The sequence below is a fragment of the Podarcis filfolensis genome, assembly GCF_964270895.1.
Source record: "Podarcis filfolensis genome assembly, chromosome: 9".
Classification (NCBI taxonomy): domain Eukaryota; kingdom Metazoa; phylum Chordata; class Lepidosauria; order Squamata; family Lacertidae; genus Podarcis; species Podarcis filfolensis.
In genome coordinates, this window is record NC_139610.1 from 11,549,179 (window position 1) to 11,565,890 (window position 16,712).

Below are 16,712 nucleotides of genomic sequence, written 5' to 3' on the forward strand. Positions count from 1 at the left end.
CATCAGGAGTGGCAAGCTATGGCAAGTGGAGCAAGGAAGACTGGTATCTCTCTCCTGCCCTTTCTGGCAGAATTGAGCAGGCCATTGGGTGTGGGAGATGGGGGGGGGCACACCTCAGTAGCCAGTAAAACGTTGGGGAAAATGCCCAAAGAAGTTGGTGAAGGAAAGGTGGCGACGGGAATATCAGTGCATGCCTGAACCAAACTGTGAGAAGGAAAAAATAATGTACCGTGTTTTTCGCTCTATAAGACGCACCAGACCATAAGACGCACCTAGTTTTTGGAGGAGGAAAAGAAGAAAAAAAAATATTCTGAATCTAAGAAGCCAGAACAACAAGAGGGATCGCTGCACAGTGAAAGCAGCGATCCCTCTTGCTGTTCTGGCTTCTGGGATAGCTGCGCAGCCTGCATTCGCTCCATAAGACGCACACACATTTCCCCATACTTTTTAGGAGGGAAAAAGTGAGTCTTATAGAGCAAAAAATACGGTACTTAATTTGTGCATTGCAGAACACCTTTCATTTACAGGGCACTTAAGTTAAAGGTTCGAAGTGTTTATCTTATTATCATCTTTTTTATTACTTTAGTCCAATCAATAAACTGCTGGCACGGCATTTTTCATCTCTAATATCTCCAATTTGATATCACCATTGTCGTCACAATGGCGTCAAAACATCTGCTAGCATTTATTATGGCAATTTCTACGACCAATCTCGTTTCCGTTTCACATGTCAGTTTGCCCTTAAAAGACTCAGCAGCCTCACACTTGCATTTTGTATATTTTCAGTGGAAAAAAATATTTGATAATAATATGCAAGATGCCACATGGGAGAATAACAGGCACAATAAAATGGAAGCTTAGTTGGCTGTTTTAATGGTCAGGCCCTCATCTGTGCTCTTGCTAGAGGTTACCATGGTTCACTTATGGTCATTCCCAACTGTATACTAGTTCATACGTTGCAGGTAAAGGCAACAAGCACAATAATAGAATTGCACCTTGCCGACAAAGGTCGGTATAGTCAGAGCTATGGTTTTCCCAGTAGTGATGTATGGAAGTGAGAGCTGGACCATAAAGAAGGCTGATCGCCGAAGAATTGATGCTTTTGAATTATGGTGCTGGAGGAGACTCTTGAGAGTCCCATGGACTGCAAGAAGGTCAAACCTATCCATTCTGAAGGAAATCAGCTCTGAGTGCTCACTGGAAGGACAGATCCTGAAGCTGAGGCTCCAATACTTTGGCCACCTCATGAGAAGAGAAGACTCCCTGGAAAAGACTCTGATGTTGGGAAAGATGGAAGGCACAAGGAGAAGGGGACGGCAGAGGACAAGATGGTTGGACAGTGTTCTTGAAGTTACCAGCATGAGTTTGACCAAACTGCGGGAGGCAGTGGAAGACATAAGTGCCTGGCGTGCTCTGGTCCATGGGGTCACGAAGAGTCGGACAGGACTAAACGACTAAAGAACAACAAGGAACCCTGAGGAGTCCAACCTTCTGCAGTGCAGGAATATGAAGCCATCCCAAAGGGAGATTGAACCTGCAACCTTGACATTCACAGCACCATGCTCTAACCAAGTGAGCTAACCAGATTCGTAAACCACTTCACAGCCAGAAGCCACTTAAGCTGTATACAGCAATATTGAGTATTAATGAAACTAATGTGTATATTTAATTTGTGCTTTAGAAAAGTTTCAACGTGTTGCCCATAAATTTTCTTCATAATTGTTAAAACAACTCTATACGGTACAGCAATATCAGAAGCAGCTTTTTCTAAGCTCAGATACCTCTTCAGTGCTGATATACCAGTGGGCTTGACATACATACATACATACATACATACATACGTGTGTGTGTGTTTATGTGTGTATGTATACACACACACACAGTGGTACCTCGGGTTAAGTACTTAATTCGTTCCGGAGGTCCGTTCTTAACCTGAAACTGTTCTTAACCTGAAGACCACTTTAGCTAATGGGGCTTCCTGCTGCCGCCGCGCCACCGGAAAACAATTTCTGTTCTCATCCTGAAGTAATAATAATAATAATTTATATCCTGCCCTCCCCAGCCAAAGCTGGCTCAGGGCGGCTAACAACAATAAAATAATACAACATTCTAAAATCATTCCATTAAAATTAATTCAACTCAAATTGATGGCAACCATTAGGCTAAAGTTTTGTGAAGATTGCCAAAGGAGGGAGTCAGGCTGTGCCCTGACCAAAGGCCTGGTAGAACAGCTCTGTCTTGCATGCCCTGCGGAAAGATGTCAAGCAAAGTTCTTAACCCGAGGTAATATTTCTGGGTTAGTGGATTCTGTAACCTGAAGCGTATGTAACCTGAAGTGTATGTAACCTGAGGTACCACTGTATATATTTAAGGTGAACAGAATATTCCTAGATACTGTCTTTGAAATGACATTTTGGAGCCTTAGCCCACCAAGGCAAAAATGATTTTGGAGCACACTACGACTGATTAAGACAAGTCCTTCTTCCCCAAACCAGGCCTATCAATTCTTCGAACTGAAAATAAAACCCTGATTAATTTTAAAGAAACAGAAAAATCCCTTTCCCAATAATACAATAGGACCGATTATGTTCTAGTTCACACTATTTCTGAATTTGAAAATAAATTACCTCAAGTTCTACAGGACACTAGATCTGAAGGTCCTTACTCCTTGAATCAAAGTGTCCCCTTCCTAACCAAATTTTGGGTGAAACCTTCAAGGCTGCTTCAAGCTCAAGCAAGGAAGTACCACAGCAGCAGCATAGCCTACTCCCATGGTGAGAGCACTCGCCAAGTCGCAAAAAAAGGGGGGGGGTCCAAATTGGCGTAGAAAGGGGAGGTTTCCATCTCCTGAAGACATCAGAATGTCACTTCTTGAGAAAATGCATGCCTCAGCTGCTGGAGCGGGGATGCTGAGGATTCAAGACATCCTCCTCTGAATTATTTGACACAGTAGGTTCTCTGTGCTCTGCTGATCCTGTCTCGCTAGTATTTTCCTCTGTGGAAGAGATTTCAGCTGCAGCCTCTTCAGGCACTTGTGATATCCGGCGATGAACAACTGTTGGAACACACAGCAGATAAAAGTAGTGTTATAGATTAGCACGCCCACCATCACTCAGGTGATGCAACTATTGGGTTGTGGCGCTCATCTCGCTTTCAGGCCGAGGGAGCCAGCGTTCGTCCACAAACAGCTTTCCGGGTCATGTGGCCAGCAGGATGAAACAGCTTCTGGCTCAACAGGACACCGTGATGGAAACCAGAGTGCACACAAAACCATTTACCTTCCCGCCACAAAGGTACCAGTTTATCTACTTGCATTGGTGTGCTTTTGAAGTGCTAGGTTGGCAGGAGCTGGGACAGAGCAACAGGAGCTCAACCCGTCGCGGGGATTTGAACCGTCGACCTTCTGATTGGCAAGCCCAAGGGGCTCAGTGGTTTAGATCACCTCTCCAACAAGGAGGACTACATACACAGCTCCAGATCCTGAAGACATCCTTTTAGGAATATGGAACCTGATTCAGCAGAGAGATTCGCACACAGAACCCACATTCCATATGCAGATGGCCTGGAAGGGCATCCTTTTCTTAAACAGTACCTTGCATAGCAGAACTGTCAAGTGTACTTTGCCCTTTTTAACTTCTGGATTCCTATTCAAGCATTTATTATGGTGACTCTTCTTTTGATTTAAATTTGATGGTCAATTCAGTTCCCCATATGATTTATCATTTACTTAAAAGCACTTCTAAACCACTTAATCTTTCAAAAGTCTCTAAGCAGTGTTCAAAAATGTCTGTGTGGCATCATCATCATCATATATTCAATTTCATACCCACCCTTCCCCAAAACATTCAAAGGCAGTTCACAGCCAGTGGAAATGACAATATTAATAGCAGTTCAAAACAAATACCAAATTCTCCAAATTCCCTTCCTTCACTAACATACTTTGTGTTATGTACTGAAGTTCTCACCCTGGGCCAGCAGGGGGATACTTTAGATAGTTATGCAAATAAGGGATCAAAAGTGACATTCAGTGATTGGATAGTTTTAGAAAATTGTTACAGTTACGTTGTACTGGAGCTCTGTATAAGCAGGCTGACTGAGCCCTTCAGTTCAGTTGTGTTCTGGCCTCTGAATAAACAAGAGCTGTTTGAAGAATCGCTGTGTCGTCTGATATGTTCACCCACAACTTAACACTTTGTCTCCTTTGCGCATTAGAGTAATGAAAGCTTATACGAATGGCAAAATCTAGCAAATGCTAAGCACAATCCACTGAAAGCTATGGAATGGGAGTTAAGTTGTTACTCCTGTTAAAATAAAATAAAAGTGCACTTAACATGTAGGATTGTGGTTTAAGCGGTCTGCAAAAATGAGGTATACACTTTCATTGTATCCCAGATTTATTACTGTGGTCAAAACACCTATCGGAACATGGTTACATATTTCAGATCACTCACTTGCTGCCTAAACACTTTAACTCCAATCTTATTAATTCTTGCTTAGAGCTTTGCACACTCCCTTCTCACCTCTTTCGGGGACTGATGCTTCTTCACCACTTATTGCAAAATAATTTTCCTTTCTGGACTAATCTGGGATTTGCCATCCCCATCCCTGTTGTAAAGGTAAAGGGACCCCTGACCGTTAGGTCCAGTCACGGACGACTCTGGGGTTGCGGTGCTCATCTTGCTTTACTGGCCGAGGGAGCCAGCGTACATCCCTATTAATAAAGGTAAAGGATCCTTGACCATTAGGTCCAGTCGTGACCGACTCTGGAGCAACGGGAGCTCACCCCGTCGCAGGGATTCGAACCGCCGACCTTCTGATCAGCAAGTCCTAGGCTCTGTGGTTTAACCCACAGCACCACCCGCGTCCCGATACATCCCTATTATAGAAGTCATTAAACTCTGCACAGCAAGGTAAACGTTAAATTGCAGGTGAGGTTCCAAGTTCTTATGCTGAGTGTGCGTGTGGACTCGATGTCAATTTATGCTCTCTGCATGACATTTCAATACCATCCTTGAGTAAACCGCATTGATCTGAATCGTAGATAACCTTAAGATTACACTATAAAATAATCAACTCAATCACAATTCCATCAGGTGAGAAACATGAATGTTGTAAAGAAAATTGTCTCTTCCTGCTATCTTGTCTTGTTAATATTCTACCAACAATCCTTTTAAAAAAAAATCTAGATGAATGCTTTAGTTGAATACTGACTAGAAACAGGTTTAAACCAGCTTTATTTGGCTTTCTCACGCTCGGAGAGCAACTGAACCACAAGTTAAAAATAAATAAATAAATAAATAAATAAATAAATAAATAAATAAATAAATAAATGTTAATAACCAGTTGCAAAAGGGACGTGGGTGGCACTGTGGGTTAAACCACAGAGCCTAGGGCTTGCCGATCAGAAGGTTGGTGGTTTGAGTCCCTGCGACAGGTTGAGCTCCCGTTGCTCGGTCCCTGCTCCTGCCAACCTAGCAGTTCAAAAGCACGTCCAAGTGCAAGTAGATAAATAGGTACCGCTCCGGCGGGAAGGTAAACGGCGTTTCCGTGCGCTGCTCTAGTTCGCCAGAAGTGGCTCAGTCATGCTGGCCACATGACCCGGAAGCTGTACGTCAGCTCCCTCGGCCAATAAAGCAAGCTGAGCCCTGCAACCCCAGAGTCAGTCACAACTGGACCTAATGGTCAGGGGTCCCTTTACCTTTACCTTACTGGTTGCAAATAAGACTGCACAAAATCTTTACACCCACCCATACTGGCAACACCTGCCTCCCTTTCCAGGATTTGGGTGAGGGAACAGGAAGTGCTGTATAACGTAACTCCCCCCAAAAGCTAGCTGTGTCATGCTTGTATCAGTGAAAGGAGAAGAAATAATTGTGGAAGTCCTTCTCTCTCACCCCATCCCAATAAATGAAAGAGGGTTGATTTCTTTTATTCTTATAATAATTTTCTTTTATTCTTATATAAGAATAAGAATAAAAGAAAATTATTATAAATTAGTTTTGGAGATGGTATTTAACACCAGTCAGATTAAATCAAATAAACAAGGAATATTTGGTGTTATGTTGGCAGGGGATGTCAGGAAACCCGGAATTATGTTCACATGTGGTGGGGGTGTAAATATGTACAATTTTTTGGCAAAGGGTGTTTAAGGAGATAACAGAAATCACTGGGTTAAAGCTGACCAAAAGTCCAGAGGTAGCATTATTATCAATTTACGATGGGGTGGAAGGTTCGTAGGCTATGAAGGACTTGCTTACAAATTTATTGACAGCTGCACGGATTATGATAGCTAGGAATTGGAAGGGGCAAGCAGAATATAAAATGGATGAATGGTATAAAGAGGTGTGGGATATGGCTATTAAGGATAAATTAATATGTGTTATTAAAGTAATACAGGGAATATGCAGGAGAAATGATTTTGAGGAGATACAGAGGGCGTTTGTGGAATTTGTACTGTTAAAATGGAAAGGGGTCAAACCATCGCGAGAGGTGTTGAAATTTTGGGAGACTGGATAGTTATAATGGAATGCTCTCATTGGTGGGGTGCACATCTTTATTCTTATTTATGTATGGTTGTTACTTTGTCAAAGAAGAAGAAGAAGAAGAAGAAGAAGAAGAAGAAGAAGAAGAAGAAGAAGAAGAAGAAGAAAGGAAAAAAGAAAGTCGGTTGAGGGACTTTCTCTCAATGTGGAAATGCAACAGAACTATCCACTCTCAGAGGCCGTTGCTCACTAATCAGCCATGTGGGCAAGTCTTTCAATCAGGAGACACTTTTAGGTCCATGACTCCTGCAGAGACACCACTGGGCAGTCTCTTTTGAAGGGAGAAGTGGTTCTGCACTTTTGAGGAGTAAGGTCAGTTCTTATTCTTACACAGTATATAATCACAGAATCAATCATGGGAAACAAAATGAAACAACAAACCCGGTGCCTCAGCTTAGAAAACACAGATGTAGAACCTCAGCATTGCTCATATTCCTTTAATTACTCCACGAGAAGTTCCACAATTACTTGTCTGGAATTTATATAAGCAATATATTGAAAAAGGGAGGTCTCTAGTTACTGGAAGGGACCAGGTGGCACTGTGGGTTAAACCACAGAGCCTAGGACTTGCCGATCAGAAGGTTGGCAGTTCGAATAACTGCAACGGGGTGAGCTCCTGTTGCTCGGTCCCTGCTCCTGCCAACCTAGCAGTTCGAAAGCATGTCAAAGTGCAAGTAGATAAATAGGTACCACTCTGGCGGGAAGGTAAACGGCATTTCCGTGCGCTGCTCTGGTTCGCCAGAAGCGGCTTAGTCATGCTGGCCACATGACCCGGAAGCTGTACGCCGGCTCCCTCAGCTAATAAAGCAAGATGGGCACCAAAACCCCAGAGTCGGTCATGACTGGACCTAGTGGTCAGGGGTCCCTTTACCTTTACCTAGTTACTGGTGGTATCGGGCTAGGCTATACAGTCATACCTCGGGTTGAAGTAGCTTCGGGATGAGTATTTTCGGGTTGCGCGCTGCAGCGACCCGGAAGTAATGAAGCGCGTTACTTCCGGGTTTCGCCGCTCATGCATGCACAGATGGTCAAAATGACGTCGCGCACATGCGTGGAAATGGCGAATCGCGACCTGTGCACGCGCAGACACAGGTTGTGTTCACTTCTGGATGTGAATGGGGCTCCAGAACGGATCCCATTCGTATCCAGAGGTACCACTGTACGTGGTCCCTTTTTAAAGAGTTGCTGGTTCACAAGGGGTGAACCAAATGAAATAAATAAATGGATCAAAATGAAATAAATAAAAATAAAATATGAATAAAATCAGAACTGTGCAAGGCTACATTTTCGTTCCATGTTTTTATTATTTATGCTGGCATCCGATCTCAATTCTTTCCCCTCTGTAGTGAAAAAGTAAACTAGGCTTTTCGACCTGTTTGCCTTCAGTAGTTTTAAAAATCTAGTTTGATTCTTTTTGCTATCGAGGAAAACAAATGGGACAGAGCAACAGCTTATGTAATCAAACACATGGAATATTCTATTTAAAAAAGCCTTGTACACCTGTGGTTTTGTTATTATTTTTTTGTTCTTCAGCTCTATGGCTGCTGCTAGATACTTACCCAACAGAGCCCGGAAACACTGTATGACAAATACAGCCAATGCAGAGACAAACAAGGAGCCCAGGAAGTAAATCTGCAAGGAATTCAGAAGCTTGTATTAGTCAGAGCACAAAATGCCAGGCATTTACTCGAAAGAACAGTGGAGTTGTACGCACCAGACTAGAATGCAAAGTTGTCTTCCAGAAAACACGCAGGTGGAAATAAAGCAAAGCTAAAGTGCATGGACTGATTGATTCTTGGTTGCTATAGCTCCAACACCTACGGACAACAATAAGAAAGACATCAACGTCAAATAAAAAATATGCCTAGGACCCTCGTACCTACGGGACCGCCTCTCCTGGTACGTCCCACAGAGGAACTTACGGTCTTCAAACAAAAACATCCTGAAGGTCCCAGGCCACAGAGAGGTTAGGCTGGCCTCAACTAGAGCCAGGGCTTTTTCAGCTGTGGCTCCAATCTGGTGGAACGCTCTGTCACAAGAGACTAGGGCCCTGCGGGACTTCACATCTTTCCGCAGGGCCTGCAAGACAGAGCTGTTCCACCAGGCCTGACTCCCTCCTTTGGCAATCTTCACAGAACTCTAGCCCAATGGTTGCCATAAATTTGATTTGAATTACTTTTAGAATGAAATGATTTTAGAATGTTGTATTATTTTATTGTTGTTAGCCGCCCTGAGCCCGGCTTCGGCTGGGGAGGGTGGGATATAAATAAAATTTATTATTATTATTATTATTATTATTATTATTATTATTATTATTATTATGGCTCTCAGCAGCCTGTCGCAAGAGCAGACAAGGACTATGCAGATGAAGGAGTAAAGCCAGGCAGATAGAAGGCTTGAGTCTTAACTGGGGCCATCAGTGATAGGGCACAGACTTTCCTTCCACATCAAAGAGCCCATCATATGGTCTTCCACCGCCACCTTATGACATGTTCTCATTTATTAGTTGAGTTACTGTGATTAAAATTATGACCAGCTGTTCAGGTAGCTTGAGGAAATGGCTGCAGCTCTGATGAGAGTTGAGGAACAGTCAAAAGGCAGCTGGTTTCTCAGCAGAGCTGAGAGTTGTCAACCATCTAGAACTCAAAGATTGCAATCCTAAAGCTACTTCCATTGATGTCAAATTCAGCTTCTTGGCACGAAACTTTGAGCAAGCATGCTTCCTAGGCTTGTGGGGAAGTTTTGGATCTTGTCTTGTTTTGGAGAGAGGTCTTCTCAGTCAGTGGTGGCTTCAGGCATTCTCACCTGGGTAATTACAGTCATGAGGTGGAAGAGAGTGGGGCCGTGTCCACAGGCCCCAGACCTGTCATCCATATGTTAGAAGGGAAACTCTGAAGAGCGAAGCCTTTTTCTGTGCATGTAGGTACTCCTCGTGATTTAGAACATGGCGAAATCCATGAGTCAAAGGCCAGCAGGAAGAAGGAGAATGTTTTTCCTCTTCAGGCCTTCTCAGTGTGGAGGAATCCCTGGTCCTGAATGGGGTAACTGTGCCCCTGAAAGACCAGGTGCGCAGCCTGGGAGTCATTCTGGACTCACAGCTGTCCATGGAGGCGTAGGTCAATTCTGTGTCCAGGGCAGCTGCCTACCAGCTCCATCTGGTACACAGGCTGAGACCCCACCTGCCCACAGACTGTCTTGCCAGAGTGGTGCATGCTCTGGTTATCTCCTGCTTGGTCTACTGCAATGCGCTCTCTGTGGGGCTACCTTTGAAGGTGACCTGGAAACTACAACTAATCCAGAATGTGGCAGCTAGACTGGTGACTGGGAGAGGCTGCTGAGACCATATAACACCGGTCCTGAAAGACCTACATTGGCTCCCAGAACGTTTCCAAGCACAATTCAAATTGTTGGTGCTGACCTTTAAAGTCCTAAACGGCCTCGGCCGAGTATACCTGAAGGAGTGTCTCCACCCCCATCGTTGTGCCCGGACACTGAGGTCCAGCGCCGAGGGCCTTCTGGCAGTTCCCTCACTGCGAGAAGTGAGGTTACAGGGAGCAAGGCAGAGGACCTTCTCAGCAGTGGCACCCGCCCTGTGGAACGCCCTCTCAGCAGATGTCAAAGAAATAAGCAACTATCTGACTTTTAGAAGACATCTGAAGGCAACCCTATTTAGGGAAGTTTTTAATGTGTGAAGTTTTGTCGTGTTTTTAATATTCTGTTGGGAGCCCCCCAGATGGGCGGGATTTAAATAATAATAATAATAATAATAATAATAATAATAATAATATGTTGTTGTTGTTGTTGTTGTTATGTGTAGATGTCAAGGAGGAAGGGCCAGCAGACACAGGAGAACACTTGAAGAGGCCTAGCATTCTTTTGGAAGAGTACTGTGGCCCAACAAGCCATCCTGTTTTGCTGTTCTTGGCGGCTTGTGATAACTTTTCCATTCCTCAAGACCAGGGATTCTCAAGCTTTCTGCCTTCAGGAAAATATTTTCCCCAGGATTTGCTTGTCAGAGGAACTTCATGGAGCTCAGGGAACACTATCAGTTCACAATGAGCATGGGCCCATTCTGAGGGTGCTCAGAGCTTCTCCTGCAACTTGCACGCTGCATGGAGAAAATAGTGGCAAGGCAGAGAGTTGTCTTCCAGGAAAGGATTTGCCGTTACTGATCTTCTCTTTGAGGAACTGTTGGTATGCTTCTGACAGACCCCAGGGTCCCCTAGAATACATTTCGAAGACCACCATCTTAGGCATTTTAACGTTGTTGCCGATTTTATGGCACCTTGCTATTATTTCTGTTGCTTCACATTTTACACTGTGCTAAATAAAAACCTGCTCTTAACGTTTTAAGGACGGCAATGATGGAGAAGAACAGTCTCACCTTTCATAAAGCTCCTGGAGCACCTTTGCATTACTGGAGTTGACGGTCCTGTAAATTCCTAAATGATCTAAAATGTGATGAGGGATGGAATAACCTTCTTCCAGGAGAACAGCCAAATTAAAGAACCCCTGCAATGTGCAAAACGAAGGCATTTCCAGTCAAACAAATAGCACTCCACGGCTCTATGGCAAAAGGAGTTGGGTGTTTTTGCTTTTAAAGGGGACAAGGAGCCAGAGAAGCTGGTGAAGAATTCACCAAGACAGATAATGCAGCCCTGGAGCAAGAAGCTCCCTTGTCAATTCATAAATTACAACCTGCGAGAAAGCTCAACAGCTTTGGCCTCCCCCCCCCAAAAAATTGGGGGCACTGGGTGTTTTTTTGCACCCCGGCACTGCATATGCTAAAGACGGCCCTGAACGTGACAGGGGTTTGTGGGACACTGCAGATCTCAAGAGTCTTCAGAAAAGGCCTCAGGTTTTCTGATGATCAGCCCTTTCATTTCCCAACCAGCAAGAACCTACCTGTGCGTCTCCATACAAGGCAGCTTGTGCATACATCTGTACTGAGATATCCAAGTTTCTGGACTGATTCCGATATCCATAGTAGTAGAAATCTCCCACCTTCAGATAAGCTGTGGAAAGAAGCAGCTGCATTAAAGACTGCGCAAGTGATTTCCTCCTTCGCAGCTCAGGCTATGACAAATTCCAGTGGTCCTGATCAATGATCTTTTGCAATGATCTTTGATTGATTGCAAACAAGCCAGAAGGTGGTCATTTTGCGCCCAGAGATGGAAAGAAGATAAAGTCCCTACCAGAACAGAATGGCAAATTAAGTTGGTGGATTATGCCAAATTGGCAAAAATGACCGAAGGAATGAGAAATCAGGGAGGCCAGGATTTTAATAAGGATTGGGGAAAATTTGTAATTTATCTTTAAAACCCATTGCAAACAGTTAAAATCATTAGTAGGATGGGAATAGCACACGTAGTTTAATTGTGAACTTTGGACACAATGGAGATGTAAAATATCTGGATTATCATAAAAGATGCCGGAGGAAATGATTAACAACAGGACCCACAAAGGGGAGGAGAGAAGTCCAGGAATATTGTTTTTATGTTGTATATTGGGTAAAAGGTAAAGGGACCCCTGACCATTAGGTCCAGTCATGGCCGACTCTGGGGTTGCAGTGCTCATCTCGCTTTATTGGACGAGGGAGCCGGCGTACAGCTTCTGGGTCATGTGGCCAGCATGACTACGGCGCTTCTGGTGAACCAGAGCAGCGCACGGAAACGCTGTTTACCTTTCCGCCGGAGCGATACCTATTTATCTACTTGCACTTTGACATGCTTTCGAACTGCTAGGTTGGCAGGAGCAGGGACCGAGCAATGGGAGCTCACCCCGTCGCGGGGATTCAAACCACCAACCTTCTGATTCGCAAGTCCTAGGCTCTGTGGTTTAACCCACAGTGCCACCCGCGTCCCTTGTATATTGGATCTATGATTGTAAAACTTTTATCTGAAAACCAAATAAACCAATTATTTAAAAGAAAGAAAAAAGGAGGTTATTTTGCAACACTCAAAAGCATACGAACAACTTTATCAGTAACAGGTTTTAATACGTACCAAATGAGGGAGCCTTTTTCTGAGAAACCGAGAAATTATAATATCTCCAAATGCAGTCAACATCCATGTATCTTTCTGTCAGATTCTAGAACACAGGATGTGGGAGAGAAATAATGACTCAGTATGCTTCCAGGAAAATATTTAAGGATTTAAAACAACAAGAGGGTGTGGAATCACATATATGGTACCTACTGGCCTCTCTTCACAGAGATGTGCCAGGTTTGTCTGTGACACCTCGATTCCAGTCTCTGCAGACAGAAGGTAATAAAGCAGGGCTTCATGCCTAAAACCCAAGGGGTGTGAGGAAGAGAAATGCAAGGTGAATACAAGGAAACTTCAGAAATAGTTTGGTACAGTGGTTTCGAACAGAGGCAGAACACCGATAACTGGGAAACACTGGTCTGCGAGTGCTCCCATTGGAGAACAGCCTTTGCGTGTTCAGACCTTTAAACCTCCCCCTTAAATAAATTCAGACGTTTGGTTTTTGGCAGAATTTAGGCCACAACTTTATTGATTACAGCAAGCGACTGGTTGCATAGGCTCTGGTTCGACTAGCTCCCTGCACCGTAGCAGGTAGCGCTGACCCAGGGCACCAGCATAGGTCAGACTAGGGTGAACACCCGGATAAGCAGACATCTGGGAACAGGCTATGTCCACCACCCAGATGTCCCCCTGGACTCAGGCACGGGCGCAACCCCCTCACAGGGTTGACCAAACCATTGAGTCCCTGGATTCCTTTAACGGAATACCCTTCACATAGGGATGGCGAGAGCCTTCTCCCATCCCTATCACCTGAACCAGAGCCTATCCACAGCCTTACAAGTTGTGACGATTTGCTACGCGGCAGGCGATACCCAAATGACACCAGCCAATCAGCCAAGTGGGGAAAATTCCTGCCGTGCCCCTGTCCCAACGACAGACGACACACAACGGCATAGCAAGGTAAAGCGCACAGCCCCAAATATAGGGAGAGGTGGGCGGGTGTTCCAAATGCACACATCGAAAGAGGAAGCTCTGAGTCACATGCATATGTATAAATAGGTCCCTTGATCCATTTAGCTTGCATCCCATTGGCCTGATTGAACCCAGCATCAAGGGACCTACCAATTGGGTGTTGTGGATATTCAATCAAACCCACCCACAACACAGGGTTTGGTTGCCAGATCTCACCACAATACGTGCCCTCTTTAAGGGAGGACCCAATTTACCAAAGGTGCCATGGGCTTTGAAGACGCTCGAACTCAGGACGAAATGGAGGAACGTGCTAAGAGGAAGGCACACTTGGCAAAAACCCTCACCATGATCAACTCCTGCCTGGAAACCTATGTCCCCACTGTGGAAGGATGTGTGGATCCAGAATTGGCCTCCACAGTCACTTACGGACTCACTGTTAAGACTGTGTTTATGTAAGACAATCTTACTTGGCTATCAGTGATCACCGAAGAAGAAGAAGAAGAAGAAGAAGAAGAAGAAGAAGAAGAAGAAGAAGAAGAAGAAGAGAGATAGTTTGTTCAGCAGTACTGATTCCTCTTGGAATGTGCCACAGCAAAAGAGTACGTTTTAGAGCACATTCTCAATTCACGCAGGGTAACAATAAGGCCCGAGGAGCTCAAGGCAGCCACATTTGCCCTTCATTTCCACATCACAACATCCCTGTGAGGTAGGTTAGGCAGAGAGACAGTGACGTGACAGGTTAGAGTACACACCCTAAAACATTCCACAGAATCATCTGCGGAACACAGGCCTTGCTTGGAAGAGAAGGAAGGGTTCTGACAAGACAACAGGTTTAAATTAAGGACAAAATTAGAGATGACATTGGCATAGCTCCATTCAGCTCATGCAGAACTAATACAAGGTGGGGAGCTTCTGAAGTGCAACAGTGTTGTGCAGGTGGCAGCAGTTGAACATCTGACCTACCCATGCAAAAAAACAAAACAAAAACCTTCTAAGAAAATCTCTTCTCCCCTCTGAGTGGTGCAGCAGTAAAATGGATAGCAAATTTGCAAACCTAAGCAGGGTCCAGTATGGTTTCAAACTGGATGAAGAACGCATATTGAGATTCCTGCATTGCCGCTAGATGATACTTAGGGTCTCCTCCAGTTCTGCAGTTCTCTGATTCTATCCTAATATTTCTTTCCATTGAGAAAGAAAAGACTGGCTGAAAAAGCTGAAAGCAGGGAAGAGCTCTACCTTATTCCGCTTCATGTAAATTTGAGGATTATCCAATTCAGATACATGAGTCCACTCCTATTATGTCTAGTTAGGCCCTAAGAGTTTCGGAAAAATGACACATGATGCAAAATGCATCACTTTTAGCTGAATTAATCTTAAGAAAGCAAACTGTAAAGAGCTGCTTGTACTCTCACCCTGACCCCAGCCCATGGTCATGGTTAGGACTATGTCATGAAAACTCTCCCTGCCTGCAGAGATGCTATTAGATCTTGAAAAGAAGATTCCATTGGTGCTTCCCTCCAACCTGAAATAGTTTGTGGCTTTTACACAGAGCTGGGGAAGAAAGGTTGGCACTCCGAATCAACAGCTACATCTACTGGTCAAAACTTAAAAGTGAGGGATAAGGATTAGCAGCTGGTTTAAACTTTGGCAATCTGCCTCCTAGCTTTCACATGGATCCTTTGCATGTAGGTTTTCACCAAACTGTACCCAGAAAATGCTCTGGGAGTTCTGCATGTGGATTGAGATACACTAAATTCAGACTATCATTAAAGGACAGAAAGTCGTCTGTGATGGTGTTTATTATTATTATATTTGTGCTATAAGGGTGGTGCTGTGGTCTAAACCACTGGGCCTCTTGGGCTTGCTGATCAGTAGGTCGGCAGTTTGAATCCCCACAACGGGGTGAGCTCCCATTGCTCTGTCCCAGCTCCTGCCAACCTAGCCGTTCGAAAGCACGCCAGTGCAAGTAGATAAATAGGTACCGCTGGGGCGGGAAGGTAAACAGAGTTTCCGTGCACTCTGGTTTCCATCATGGCGTTCTGTTGCACCAGAAATGGTTTAGTCATGCTGGCCACATGACCCAGAAAGCTGTCTGGGGACAAACGCCGGCCTGAAAGCAAGATAAGTGCCGCAACCCCATAATCGCCTTTAACTGGACTTAACCTTCTAGGGGTCCTTTACCTTTATTTGTGCTATAATGGAGAGTTCATTAGGTTTTTCTGCTTTGAGCACTGAATTGTTTTAGGTCATGCTGAGGGCAAAACTAGAGGGAATGGTGGAGATCTGATCTCTTTAAATTTTAGCAAATAGCACTGCCCCCTGCCAAGGGTAGTTGCTCCTGGATTCTAATTGGGGCTGCAGTACAGCCCACCACCACCACCAAACACGGTTTTTCAAATAAAGGTCGTTCACGCAGAGTGGCTATTTGCCACATTACAAGAAACTTACATATGCCCTCCCCACCCATGGCTGCTATTTGCCAAAACTTAAGAGACTGGAGATCTAATAATAGGTTACAAATGTCTCATCTAGTTTGTCCCTGAGTTTTTCATATCCAGCTAATGATTTGGCCTTTGCACTGAAACATCTGTTGGGAGCATAGTATTAGGAAATGGATAAATCAGTCAATTGTTCTAATTTAGCTACTATTAGGTGGCCATTTCGCAGCATAGAAGTATAGAATTCCCATTCTGAATTGCATTTATCTTCTGTAGTCATTGTGTTATTTCACTTTCTCAGTTCTCTTGCATATAATAATAATAATAATAACAATAATAATAATAAATGTATTATTTATACATACAGAAAAGGAGCACCAGACCTACCAAGACAATTCCAGATAAGCGTTGAGAGCTTTTTGAATGACGTGGCCTAAATAGCCATTCTTTTCTGCCACATATTTTGCCCAGCTGAAAATAAGAACAGAAACATTAGCCTTCGAAGTCTGCAGCCAACTTTGTGGCAGGCAAATGCCTGCACACACCTCAACCCAAATCAATGAACTCTAGGAGAATCTCCTGCTTCCCAACATGCTGTTTCTCCCGTTGTTCTAGCCCCTTGCTTTCTTGCCCGTCTCTGCAATGGCGGACACCTGGCAGCAGCCCTCACACTGTGAAGAAGTATGAGAATGGCCCTCAACTCCATTTTTGTACCTCCAGGTTAGGATGAGATGGGGACCTTCATGGAGGAGAAGAGAAAGGAAGGAGGGCAT

The 16,712-nt window shown here is 44.3% G+C and overlaps 1 protein-coding gene across 1 annotated transcript in view; it reads right to left on the reverse strand.

Annotated features, from left to right (window-relative positions):
- Positions 1-2,115: 2,115 nt before the first annotated feature.
- Positions 2,116-16,712, reverse strand: part of SEL1L3 (SEL1L family member 3) — a 45,476-nt gene continuing 30,879 nt past the window's right edge. The window contains exons 17-24 of the mRNA XM_083630176.1: positions 16,327-16,410; positions 12,740-12,830; positions 12,548-12,632; positions 11,448-11,557; positions 10,927-11,054; positions 8,257-8,359; positions 8,102-8,174; positions 2,116-3,055 (exon numbers count right to left, since the gene is read on the reverse strand). Of these exons, the coding sequence (XP_083486302.1) occupies positions 2,889-3,055; positions 8,102-8,174; positions 8,257-8,359; positions 10,927-11,054; positions 11,448-11,557; positions 12,548-12,632; positions 12,740-12,830; positions 16,327-16,410 (841 nt within the window). The 3' untranslated portion in view covers positions 2,116-2,888. The remainder of the gene's footprint in view (positions 3,056-8,101; positions 8,175-8,256; positions 8,360-10,926; positions 11,055-11,447; positions 11,558-12,547; positions 12,633-12,739; positions 12,831-16,326; positions 16,411-16,712) is intronic.